Below are 12,500 nucleotides of genomic sequence, written 5' to 3'. Positions count from 1 at the left end.
GGGTCTCTTACTACATCTTCCTGCATTATTGCTCTCCCTTCCAGCAAATATCAATGTGTAATCTTACTCGATGTTCCACGTTTTTGAGAACAAGGCTTTTAAGTTTACTTCATCTACCCCTCTGGTTTAATTCTTCGTTTTTTCCATGTTTCGGACTTGTGAACTTGTGAAGTGCTCAGAGATTGGCTTCTCGTTTGCATACATAGTTATTATTTTCTAGATTGCTGCCAGGAAAGAGTATGTGCAATACTGTTAAGTTTGTGGGGGAGGGGAGTAGTTGGATTAATTAGCCGTTAGACGTCATGTATATCCGTGTGTAGTTTTATAACTTTTCTTGCATTAGGTGTTTGTATCAGGTAAGGAGGCAATGTAAAATCTTGCCTGCGAAGGAAATCTGAGTTGTGCTTGCAGAGATGGATGGGTTAAGGCGTCACGTCTCGTGTTTTCCTCTGTATGTTTGGGTGGGGCTGGGCGGTTTGGGGGAGAACATGTCACCAACAGAAGCAGGCTTCTCCTGGTAGCTGTCTGTCAAAGTTTTAGAGGTGGAGATTTGTGTAACACAGTGGTATCAGCATACCTTTGGTTGTTAATATGTCTGCCTCGATGTCATCCAAATTTGATTTTCTCATGATGTACTCGCTATACGGAATGAACAAGTAAAGAGAGAGTCGTACAACCGAGTTCCTGAACTTCCGAGCCGAGGCCTAGTCAAGCCTGGTTTGGCTGTTTTATTTTATTTTTTTGGTTTGGCTGTTTGATCAATTGTCCTTCACACTTTACCCCTACAAAAATGCAAACGTTAGCTGCGCCCTGCCTCACACAGCCCTCTACTTTAGTGGATAAGTTAATTAGGTATATGATGAATAGTAAGTGCTAAAGCCAGAATCTTGGGTTCAATCTGAGTGGAGATAAACCTTCTGGTTGTGTACAGGTGTAGCTGTTGTGTGGTTTGTGTTGGCGTACATACACTACCGGTGGCGCAAAGAGGAAGAAGAAGTCCGACAAGTGTATCACATGGCGGAGCGGATTACAGGTACGCAATGTGGAGCCCCTGCTGCTCGACATCTGATTTATTAAGAATTGGTTTTGGATTGTAATTTTTAAAAATTTGTTTTTTTTTATTTCCATAGACAGCAAAGCCCTATTTACAGCAATTTTCCTCAAGTGTTTACATTTGATTCCTGATGTACATCAAGCATTTTGCATATGTTCTGTGTGCAGACACCTTACAGAGTCACAGCCAAAGGTGTCGTGACGATGAGGCATTGCCGCCTTTCCTGCCAATGGAGAATGTGAAAAATATGATTATTCCACAGCATGACAGGTGTGCAGAATGTCGCATTTTGGAAATCTGAGGGGCTTTTGGACAAAGTTCAAGTGTGAAGCAGACATACGACATCATGACAGTCATCACATACACCAAATAAGACAAAAAAAGGACCTATGGCAAGTAAACTATCATTTGTAGTAGCACAGGTCAGAGATGGGATTGTGATGTGAAAGCAGGTGGCAATGTGTGTTCACGCTGAAGGCCTTGCGGCAAGAACAATGCTGGATGCTGGACAGTAAATGAATGTTTTCAGAGCTGATACCAATTGGACCTGGGAAGATGAACAGATTAATTGGTTGGTGGAGGAGCATATGCTGTCATGGAGAGCAGGAGTGAGACTTCTCCATTCGTATGCAGCACAAGGCTGCGGGGTAGCATCATTGGCTGAGGGCATGGCTGTGCTGCTGATGCAATGTCCTCTGCTGGTGAGTGCAGAAATTTACAATTTGTTCATGGCATCGGCGATAGCTCACGTACTCTTCACGAAGGACACCCTGGGATGTTTAACGTCCACCAACTAATGCCAGCAGACAAGACGTGCGTTTAACGTCCATCCGAGGGATGGTGGAGTGAGACAGGCTCATTATGATGTGGATTTGTTACCCTCACCAGAGGAGAGGGTATTGCATTTGTCTGTCTGTTACTTGGCGAAAATTTATTTTCACCAACTATGTTTGTCTGTATGTTGTGTTTATCTGTCTGTCTGTCTGTCTGGCAAACGATTTTTTGGCCACAGTTTTCAAGCAATCATTCTGAAATTTTTTGTGTATGTAGGTGATCGGCCAAGGAAAGCAACTTGTAATTTCGGTGAAGATCTGAATCCAGACACTCAAATTTTAAAAGTGATTTTTCACCTTTGAGAGATAGGGCCAGAAACAATACATAGCACAATACCTCCAAAGGTTATGGATGAATTCTGACGAAACTTGGTGGACAGGTTGGGAGTGCCACTCGGAAGAATAGATTAAATTTTGGTGACGATCCGGATACGAGAATTATTTAATTCTTAAGTGATTCTTTACCATTAAGAGATGGGGCCAAAAACGATGGAAAGCATGATATCTCAAAAAGTTGTGGGTGGATTATGACAAAACTCGGTGGATGAGTTGGTTCGGTGGCGAGAACAAGTGGATTCGATTCTGGTTGAGGTCCAGATTCAGATTTGACCTATCAGTGGGATACAAATTGTAAACTGTTCAGCCTGTTGGCGGGATGTGCCCTACCGAGTGTTGTTCCGTTTCGCCAGGTGTCACTCTGAGTGATTTTTCATTTGTTACTTGCGAAAATCGAAGACTTTTCCAGTATATTGATTGGTTGCATGCGTTATTCTGTTTGTCTGTCTGTCTGTCTCTGTTTGTCTGTTTGTTTTTATGTTTATCGCCTAGAGGTCACAATTTTAAATCGATCTTCACAAAACTTCATCACATGGTTGAGTTGGTCATAAGCAAGACAACTATTGTTTTTTCAGTAAAAAGGTCAACATAGGCCAAAGGATCAACATCGCCCAAAAAGTTGACATGGTCATTGTTAAAATTGTCAATTTTCATCCATTTGACTTGAAATTTTAAGAGGTTATTTTTTGGTATTTTAGTCATTGAATTCAACCCACAATTATTTTTTTAAGGTCATATTTGTTTTAGGGATTTCGCAAGTATCGTGCAATGCATGACATCTTTCTCATTTGTTTGTTTGTCCATACATAATGTGAGTATTGTTTTTCTCTGCAATCGCTTGTCGGATTGACACAAAGTTTTCACCATTGGAGCGACTGACTACTCATGTAGAATGCTTTAATGATAATTATGATGTCATAGGTCATGTGGTGTGGCAGCGATGTTGGAAAAAAGGAAAAACTTCGGACCTCTGTATCTTTGAAACTGCACCATGGGGGGAAAAAAAATAAACTTGGCACATAGCAATTACTCCTCATAGGGGGGATGAGTTAGATTAATTTTAATGATGTTAGTGGTGCCTTTGTTGTGATGTCATAATTGCATCTGTAGAACGCTATGTCCGCTCAGTATGAAATTTTTGAGGATCAAGGCAAAACTTTTATCGGTATTATTGCGGATCAACGAGGAACAAAAAGTTCTCTACCTATGACATCATGGATCACATGGTTTGGCAGGTATGATATATATATTTTTTTTTCAAGAACCTTTACCTTTTAAAAAGAATCTTCTCCAGAATGGCTTTACAGATCGAGGGGAAACTTCACCCACATGTTCCCCAATCCTTGGGGATACCAGGGTGGTTCACGAAAAATAATGTCACGTGGTCTGGCAGCCATATTGGATTGAATGAAAATCTTCGAAAAATTATTTCTCTTGCAGCGCTTCACCAATCGACGTGAAACATCACAGTTGTGATCGAGTTGTCATGGGGAATGTGTTTTAAATTTAAACCTAGGTGGACGCATGGTCTGGTAGCCAGAATTATTTAATGTTTTCAACCTGGGTTCAGGGATTGAAAGTAAACTTGGTACAAGTATTTATGGTGATGTCATAATGTGGGCAGAGGCATATCTGTCGAAGTTTGCCATTCCAGTTATTTATTAAATACATCCACATACATACTGCATACATACGTACCAATTTTTGGGTCTTGTAATTGGTAATGTAAGAAATATATTTTTAACATGATGTTTGTCCATGTAATGTGCAGGGCTCGACTCAGACGTGTGTGGGAGCGTGCGGTGGCCTTTATATGTAAACATGAACCACGAGCAAAGCAGGAGCTACGGAGTGTTGGTGGCCAGGATTGTCCCGTTTGGCGCTGGATTCCCAGCATCCGCTCAACACTGCAGCGATCACAAGGAAAGATATGGCAAGGCAAAGGTGTGTGTGATGCGATCACTTGCGGCGTTTAGGAAAGTCAAACCTTTTCAAACTTTTTACTTTTATTATTATCATGCATCGATTGATTCCATCTCCTTCCTATTGTGAGCTACTTATAAAATAAAAATTAATGGCTCTGTTTGGGTAACTCCCAGTTGAGGTTTTTCACAAAATCTGGCCACAGGACCTGTTTATTACCTCTGCCACCGAATGTGGAATGAGGTTGTTTTCACCCCTGTCTGTTTGTCTGTCTGTTTGTTTGTTTGTGTGCAGGATATCTCAAAAAGTTGTGGGTGGATTCAGATGAAATTTTGTGGACAGGTTGGGTGTGTGACAAGGACGAACTGATTAGATTTTGTTGAAGATCCGGATCCGGATCTGACTTTGAGAATTTAAGTGATTCTCCACCATTGAGAGATCAGGCTACAAACGATTTACAGCACGATATCTCAAAAAGTTGTTGTCGGATTCGTACGAAACTTGATGGACAGGTTGGGTGTGTGTGACAAGGACGAATTGATTTGATTTTGGTGAACATCCGAATCCAGATCCGGATACGAGATTTATTTAATTTTTAAAGTGATTCTTCACCCTTGAGAGATGTGGCTAAAAATGATATATTTATTGGACCTGATATGTTCATTTGGATCAGGCATTGCGCGGCGGAGTTATGTGCTGTACCGAGTGCCTTTCTAGTTTTTCATGTTGAGGCACAATCGATTTAAACTTCAGCAAGGTGGCATGCTCATTTTGCTGATTAGTATGGGTTTGACCTCTGACCAGGTCAGACTTTACCACTCCGTAGAAAGAATGAAAATAAACTGTTCAGATGCATTGACAGCATGGGGCGATACATCTCAGAGCACCCCAACAAAGGCAAATCAAGCTGTCCTGTATGCATTTTGCTTTTAGCCATTGAGAATGGTGCGGTATCATTTGAAAAGACTAGTCACCGTTTTCTGGTACCATGATTAAATTTCCTGTTTGGCGTTGGCTACATATAACAAGAAGTGCAATCTACCTGTAGCAGACTTGCATTGCACTCTAACGCAAGATTCTCTGCCCAGTTGAATGAGCGCATTTTTTTTTTCATGTCTGTATCCTCTACCAGCTTTCCAGTGGGATCGCAGGACCTATCCCAGCCCTACGCCCTGTCTCAAGATACGCAACATGTTCGATCCAGACATGTACGTAATGGCACTGCATGACGCATGGAACGGATCACCTGCCTCATCTTTTGATTCCTTAACAACGGTTTACACTAGTAATCAAGCAGGCTGTGCTGTACATATTTGTCAAGAACCCCCCCTCCCAAAAAAAAATAACACCAAGGTTACCTGGAGTACATGGGATACCCGTTTCTGTTTGGTAGATTTGTATTATACGGAAGCCATTGTGTACACAATTCCGAGACAAAACCATTTTTTTTCGTGGCAGCGAAGGCACTTACCTTGCCAGCAATAACCTTTAATGCATGTCGCTGCTGCAGGGAAGTTGGAGAGACCTGGCATCTCCCCATTCATGACGCAATCCTGGACAGGTGCCGAGACAATGATGGCATTGCACACATCGAGGTGGACAAATCATCACACGAGGTTTGCCCTTGCGACTATTCGAGCATTTGTTGAATGTTTTTCAAATACAATTTTTGTAAAGCCTTATTGAAAGTGTTCGGGTTTGAAATATATCTGAAAAGTCAATGTCTCGATGGAAAAGTCCAGTTTGTATTGTAGTAATTCCATGCACTGTTTCATGCTCGTATTTGCAAAAACTTGACTCGTCGAAGATATATGGAATAATGTGATGGTCGTCACATCTGGATAACTCTAAAAAGGACGGCGAGTCTCAAAGACCACAAACGCCGTCCGTGCTGCTCATCTCCAGACATCCAACATTGTGTTACCGTTACTGGTGAGATTATCATCATGGATAGAGTATCGTGCCGGCAGCTACGTAATCAATGTTAATTAATTGGCTGAGTGGAACAAAGGTGATGCGCTGCTTCCTGCGATCTATAACCCAATTAATCTGGGCAATTGATCCCCAGTTGCCTTGCGCCCCCAATCGGAACGGACAGAAGTCAGGACACTAATAATTTCTAAAACGTATTCAGCACAGTCCATATTTACAAAGAAGGCAATTCACAAGCATGTATTTGCAACACATTTACAAGGCACACGTACATTTCTATTATCCTCTACGGCCGACGTGACTATTCCCGCCATTGGATGCCTTCGTCCTTTGACAGTCACTTATCACCATTACAATATTGGCGCCAATATTACACCTGACAATGGAAGGGGAGCTATGAGAAGAAGAAGATAAAGCTGCGGACCAACCGTACCCGTTCACACCTTGCGCTAACTCAGTTGAGCTAACGTTGCCCGGCAACTCTGGCACAATTTTCTATCCTGTCCCATGGCCCTCCTCGCTCCACCTTGGCCACACTCCGCATGTCGCTGAACCACCATGTCTTTTCGTGCCTGGGAATGGTTGTACTTGTAGCACAGACTCGCAGTGGATTTTGGTGGGAACGCTCAGGTGATGACAAGGCGAATGCTCCAAAGTGGGGTAAAAGCGAAAGATCGTGGAGGCATGAGGCGTTGGAATGGAAATGAGAAGAGGAAGAAGAACTGCCGAAGCCAGAGACGGACTCAAAGACAGCGACGAGATGACCCCAGACTGCGAAGCAGACTCGAGCAGATTCAAGTTAAAAATCAGCCGATCCAAGGAGACTGCAGCCTCATCAACCCAGATGACTTGTGTGCTCCCCATTTTATTGCAGGCTCACCCTCCCCCTTTGCTTCCCCACCCCACACCTGTCATTGGTGGAATCTCAGCTGAAGGGGAACCCTCTTCTCCACTGATGATTGGCACATTTGTTATCCCAATCCAAGTTGCAATCAGGATTGGCTCTGCACGGATCGGCGTGGTTTTGGCACACTGTCACCTTCGATGATGACTGATGGGCCATCTGATGCAGACTTCTTGAGAGGAAATGCACGAAGTGGTTGAGGGAGATTTGTTAGGAGGTTTTGGAAGAGAAGGCAAAGTGTTTTGCGCTGAGTTTTAGTGGAGAAAAAGGCAGGAAAGTGTGTTTGTGCTGTGAGGTGTGAGGAATGGCTGTAGATTAGAGCGTAGAAGCAGGAAAATAACGTATTCGATATCTATCAATACACTCGCAATGCATATCTACTTGCATGAACACAGTATAGTTAACTAAACAAATTACAATGAAATAACAAGTTATACTATGGGTCTCTCTTACCCCATGGAAGCCAGAATATACTGCGGGCAAACATTTGAATGTTTATATTCTTCTCTTGGCTCACTTTTTTTTCTGTTTGTCTATTCCCTTGTGTCCATATGCTGTGTCACTGTCAGTGCATCGCTGTCTTGCCTCCTTATCCAGGTCAGGTTAGGTCAGGTATGGAAGCATGTGCTGGAGCAAGATCGCTGTGTCCACTTTCCGCCGGAACTCCAAGGACCTCCGTCTGGCCACCCCCCGGGCAGATGCCTAGCCCATCCCCATCTCCTTGAGATGCTGATCAACCTGCTGCAACCACGAGGCACATGGTCAGCCCATTGGCCTCTTCTACTCACGAGGCTCCCGCGCTGAGAGAAGCTGGTGAGCAGGATCAATGTCAGGAAAACTGCTCGTTGGACACAAAGTCCGACCAGCAATAGGCAAGTATTCTCCGAAAAGACCTGGGACCAAAGGAATTAAGTTTCTGTCTCAGATCCCTGGTCAGAGTCCAAGTCTCATATCCGTAGAGCATGACTGGAAGCAGTAAGGACCTGAAGACTCGGACTTTCGTCCTCCTGCACAGGTCACAACCCATGATCCAGTGAATCCATGACTCCCCAGGCCCGACCCAGACGTCCATTGACCTCTGGCTCACAGCCAGCAGAGACATGAATATCACTGCCAAGGTAAGTGAATCTCTCCGTGACCTCAACATCCTCACCACAAACAGGTACAGACAAGATGGCAGCATCCAAGATGTCATTGAAAGCCAGGATTTTAGTTTTGACCCAGGAAACCTGTAATCCCAGCGGCTCCGACTCCTCATTCAACATCTAGAGGGCCCCCAAAAGGTATTCAGAGTTCTCCGCAAAGATGACTTCATCATCTGCGAAATCACGGTTAGAGATCTTGACATTCCCAAACCGCAGCTTGATCTCTCCAACATCCTCCCCAGAATCCACTCCATACAAGTGCTGAAAAGTGTGGGGGCCAATACACACCCCTGAAAAACTTCATTAACAACTGGAAATAAGTCAGAGATGGTATCGCCACATCTCACACCACTCTCAGTACCAGAGAATAGTTCAGACATCAGATTGATCAGTTTTAGTGGCACTCCATGAAGACCAAGAATCCTCCAGAGGGCATCCCGATTCACTGAATATGCAGAGATCTACATAGGCTGCGAGCAGCCCCTGCTGAAACTCTCGTCTGCGTTCGGTGAGTACCCGAAGAGCAAGGATACTGTCCTGACAACAAATTTTGTTGAAAAGCCTGACTACAAATGGTGGCGAACCCTTTGAATAATTATCCAAGCAAAGACCTTGCCCGGCACTGAGAGCAGCATGACCCCTCGGTGGTAGTTGTAGTCCTGGCGATCACCCTTCCCTTTTCAGAGAGGGACAGCAAGGCCCCTCTTCCAGTCAGTTGGGATGATGCCTGTGTTCCAGGCAGTGCACTGAACTGCATGCAATGACACGAGTGCAGCATTTCCACCAGCTTTGAGAATTTCAGCATGGATGCCACAGATCCCTGGAGCTTTACCCCATTTCAACTGGTTCACCACAGCTTGTTTCTCTACAAACGAAGGTGGATTACAGTTGATTGGATGGTTAGCAACAGTGATTGTATCACCCCTGACATCCAACTCAACAGCTGGTGAATCAGCCTGATACATCGGCTCAAAGTAACCGGCCCAGTGGGTCTTCACTTCGGACTCCTCTGTCAATAGCCCACCACACTCCGCTCTAACTGCAGCACACGGAGGGATGCATTTGGACAAACACAATGTGTGAATTCCTCTGGAAGCAGGATGAGAATCACCTGACCACAGGTGATGCTCTACCCCCTCACAGATTCATCGCACAGAGGTCTCCTTGTCCACCCTCAGTGCACGTACAGTTTTATGCCTCAACTCCCTGAACAGCTCAGCTCTGCCGTCAAGTCTTAGCCCTGCCACTCTGGTCACTGGTCTCCAGTGTCCCTTGAGAGACAAAATTCTTCTTAGCCCCACGGTGAGTTCCAAGACATCCACCGGCAATATCAAGGATGGTGGTCTTGACGGCACTCCACAACTCTTCAGGATTCCCCAAAGCACCCAGACGCCCCCCTCCCCCGCCCAAATAAAAAATCCTCACTCTGCCTGTTCGCAAACTCCTCAGCGACCCTCTCATCTTTGAGCTTGTCAACATCCAGCCTCGACTGGGATGGTACCATTCTCCTGGATTTAAGCTGCAACTTCAGAGTTGTTACAACAAGCCTGTGGTTGGTATTGAGGAACTGAGCACTCCGGTGGACCCTGCAGTTTTGGATCATCCTCCAGCGACCATCAACAAGCACATGGTCAATCTCCTTTGCCACACCGCCAGCATTGGAATACCAAGTTCAGTGATGAGCCTGTGGGCGCTGAAACCATGAACCAGCCACCTGAAGTCTGTGACTTCTTGCAAAGTCAAGGAACTTGGTGCTCTTCTGGTTCACAGTTCTCGACCCATGGGGACCAACACACATCTCATAACCATCTCTATCAGTTCCAGTCGATGCATTGAATTCCCCCAAGACTAGAAGTGTATCTCGCCCCAGGCACTGATCAACCACAGACTCGAGCGTGGCAGAGAATGCATCCTTCACGGTGAGATCACTCGCTTCAGTCGGAGCATATACAGAGACCAGGGAAACGACACCGAAGCAGTGATGAATCCTTAGTGTCATAATGTGCTCGTTCCCCGGTGTTGCCTCAATTATCATTGGAGTCAGCTTATTGGACACAGCCACAGCAACTCCTTGGGCATGGTAACCATCAGAGCGACCGGACCAATCGTGGGTGTAACCACCTACCATGATCTCTCCGCAATCCGGTCTCCGAACCTCAGAGAGTGCTGCAATACCGATGTTCAAGCGCTTGAGCTCAGATGATAACAGAGACATGTGATCATCCTCTCTTCGGGATAGGACATTCCAGGCACTCACCTGAAGAGACCGCCTCGGGTTAACCCGAGGAGACCGCCGTCTGGTGGCCATCACCTCAGCACCACCCCAACACACACTACCGCAAACTGACCCGGGAAGATTATCTTGTAGTTTTCCTCCTATCATCAGAATGGGGGTCCTGAAGGCTTTGCCCCAATCCCGTCATCCAGTGAGCTGCCCTGCGAAGGGCAACTGCACAACAGACACTCCCACAGAGTGGATTTTCAAATTTTCTTGTGTTTTGTGGAGTGAAGGGTTTTATCGTGGCCAGAGTGCAAATCCTGCCACCAACCTCCTAAAAAAAAAGAAAAAAGTAACCCAACTGCAGGAAGACGTCTGCAGACACAGTTGACCACTACATATGGTTGGCCGTTGGGTCACAAGGAGCTTCTCCGCCCTTTATCTGGGTCACAACCTTTTTGTCATCAAATTTTCAATAAACCTTTATTATGAGAATGTGGAGAATGCTAATTAATAAAATATACATTTTTTTTTTGTTTGTTTGTTTTTTAGCTGTTTTTGTCTCGTTTAGTTTGAGTACAAACTGCACGCGGATGGGTTTTGTATTTTGAGATGCTTTCTCGTGTTACCTGTTGTTTGCAATTGTTAATCAAATATTGATTGTTTTTTTAATTGCGTCATCATGGAATGAAATGCATTGCAATTGCTCTGGATTTTATTTCATGCTATTCGATTTTCATTTGCCTCTATAAATGTCCCGCTGGTTAACCGCCAACTTGCATCTCCGTTGTATGTTTCTGTGCAGGGCTGTGTATACATAAAGTGCTTGGCACCCGAGCATGCTGGGAAAGCATTTAAGGCCCTGCACGGTTCATGGTTCGATGGTGAGTTTGTGAGAATCATTTGCCTCCTGCCGATCGTATATTTGGGATTGATCATAACTGCGATGCTGATTATAAATGTGGGATTGTCATCCTGCTTGAGGGTATGTTTGGGATCATTTTCAGTATACAAACATGCAAGACTTCCAAATGTCTGCTTTCCCCCCTCTCTCCTCTCATCAATCATAATTATGGAAATCAAAGTTCATTTTGCCTTTGCTTTCCATTTCGTGTTGGAGAGATTGGGATTGGGGGGTAATGGAGGAAGAAGCAGTTTGCATGTGAATTCCTCATTCCTCAGTTTGCCTGCACTTCCCCTTTCCTCTTTGATTGGATCTTCCCCCACTTCTTCCATCATGAGCCATTTTGTACAGAAAATGTTTACTTGGGGATGATAGTACTGTTACGAATTCCGCCGGTTTGACTGCCACGCACGACAGCTTACGACCCAACTGCAATCGCGCATCCGCCGAAAACCGGAATTCAGTCGTGGCTTCCGGACAACTCCGGAAACCTGCTACGGATGCCTTAATGCACCATAAATTGCCAATATTCTGTCCACGTGATACAGGGTTAATCGACGAATCTCGATATACCTAATTATCCGCGCAGACAGAAGTACCGAGAATTTATACCTCGACGGACCATGAGCGGGGCGAGCCGTTACCGTGCATGACCCGAGCGGTTATCACCAAGGTCCGTCGGACCAAATGACCAGTTTTATTGGCTTTATCAGCCTGCTAAATACCCGAACGCACCGTGGAAGTCAATGGGAGGAATGGACGCAACGAGCAGGTTTACATTTAACAATGGGGCATTTATTAAACAAGCAATGAATGGGGGAAGGGGACATGACACGAGCAAAGCCTACAGCCGATGTATATTTAATTATGTACAGGCATGCACTTAACCAACAATTCTACTTACAAAGACAAGGTGCCACAGAACAGACTTTCATACAAAAACCCAGAAAAGAAACAGGCCCGTGAGCCTTCATTCGGACCTGGAGCCTGGATGATTGAAGGCTCGCAAGAGGCCGTGCAGGTTACCTGGCCGCCCCTGGTGACGGCTCGAAGGCCTTCGGGTCTGTGACCCGTGGTGTGTCTGCCTGGCCCTCGTGTCGCAATGCACCAGTCAATTGAGCGGCCGGGCGGCTTAAGCAGCTGTGTGAACGGCTTGAGCGTTTGCTTGGTTCTCCTCGGTGGTCCGGTTCTCGTCGCGGCCTTTGGTCGGGCCTGGCCGGCGATGCTTTTGGAGGAGTAAATGGGTCCTTG

General features: G+C 45.3%; 1 protein-coding gene across 1 annotated transcript in view; it reads left to right on the top strand.

The window, feature by feature from the left end:
- The window catches only part of LOC147019677 (inner nuclear membrane protein Man1-like), a 58,079-nt gene that overhangs the window by 43,838 nt on the left and 1,741 nt on the right, over positions 1 to 12,500 (top strand). The window contains exons 7-12 of the mRNA XM_085894304.1: positions 932 to 1,033; positions 1,222 to 1,324; positions 3,995 to 4,167; positions 5,279 to 5,354; positions 5,657 to 5,762; positions 11,151 to 11,229. Coding sequence (XP_085750430.1) covers positions 932 to 1,033; positions 1,222 to 1,324; positions 3,995 to 4,167; positions 5,279 to 5,354; positions 5,657 to 5,762; positions 11,151 to 11,229 — 639 coding nt within the window. The remainder of the gene's footprint in view (positions 1 to 931; positions 1,034 to 1,221; positions 1,325 to 3,994; positions 4,168 to 5,278; positions 5,355 to 5,656; positions 5,763 to 11,150; positions 11,230 to 12,500) is intronic.

Source organism: Eptatretus burgeri, chromosome 9, assembly GCF_056783735.1.
Source record: "Eptatretus burgeri isolate ZD-2024b chromosome 9, Ebu_testis_v1, whole genome shotgun sequence".
NCBI lineage: Eukaryota > Metazoa > Chordata > Myxini > Myxiniformes > Myxinidae > Eptatretus > Eptatretus burgeri.
This window is presented reverse-complemented; position numbering and strand designations above follow the sequence as displayed.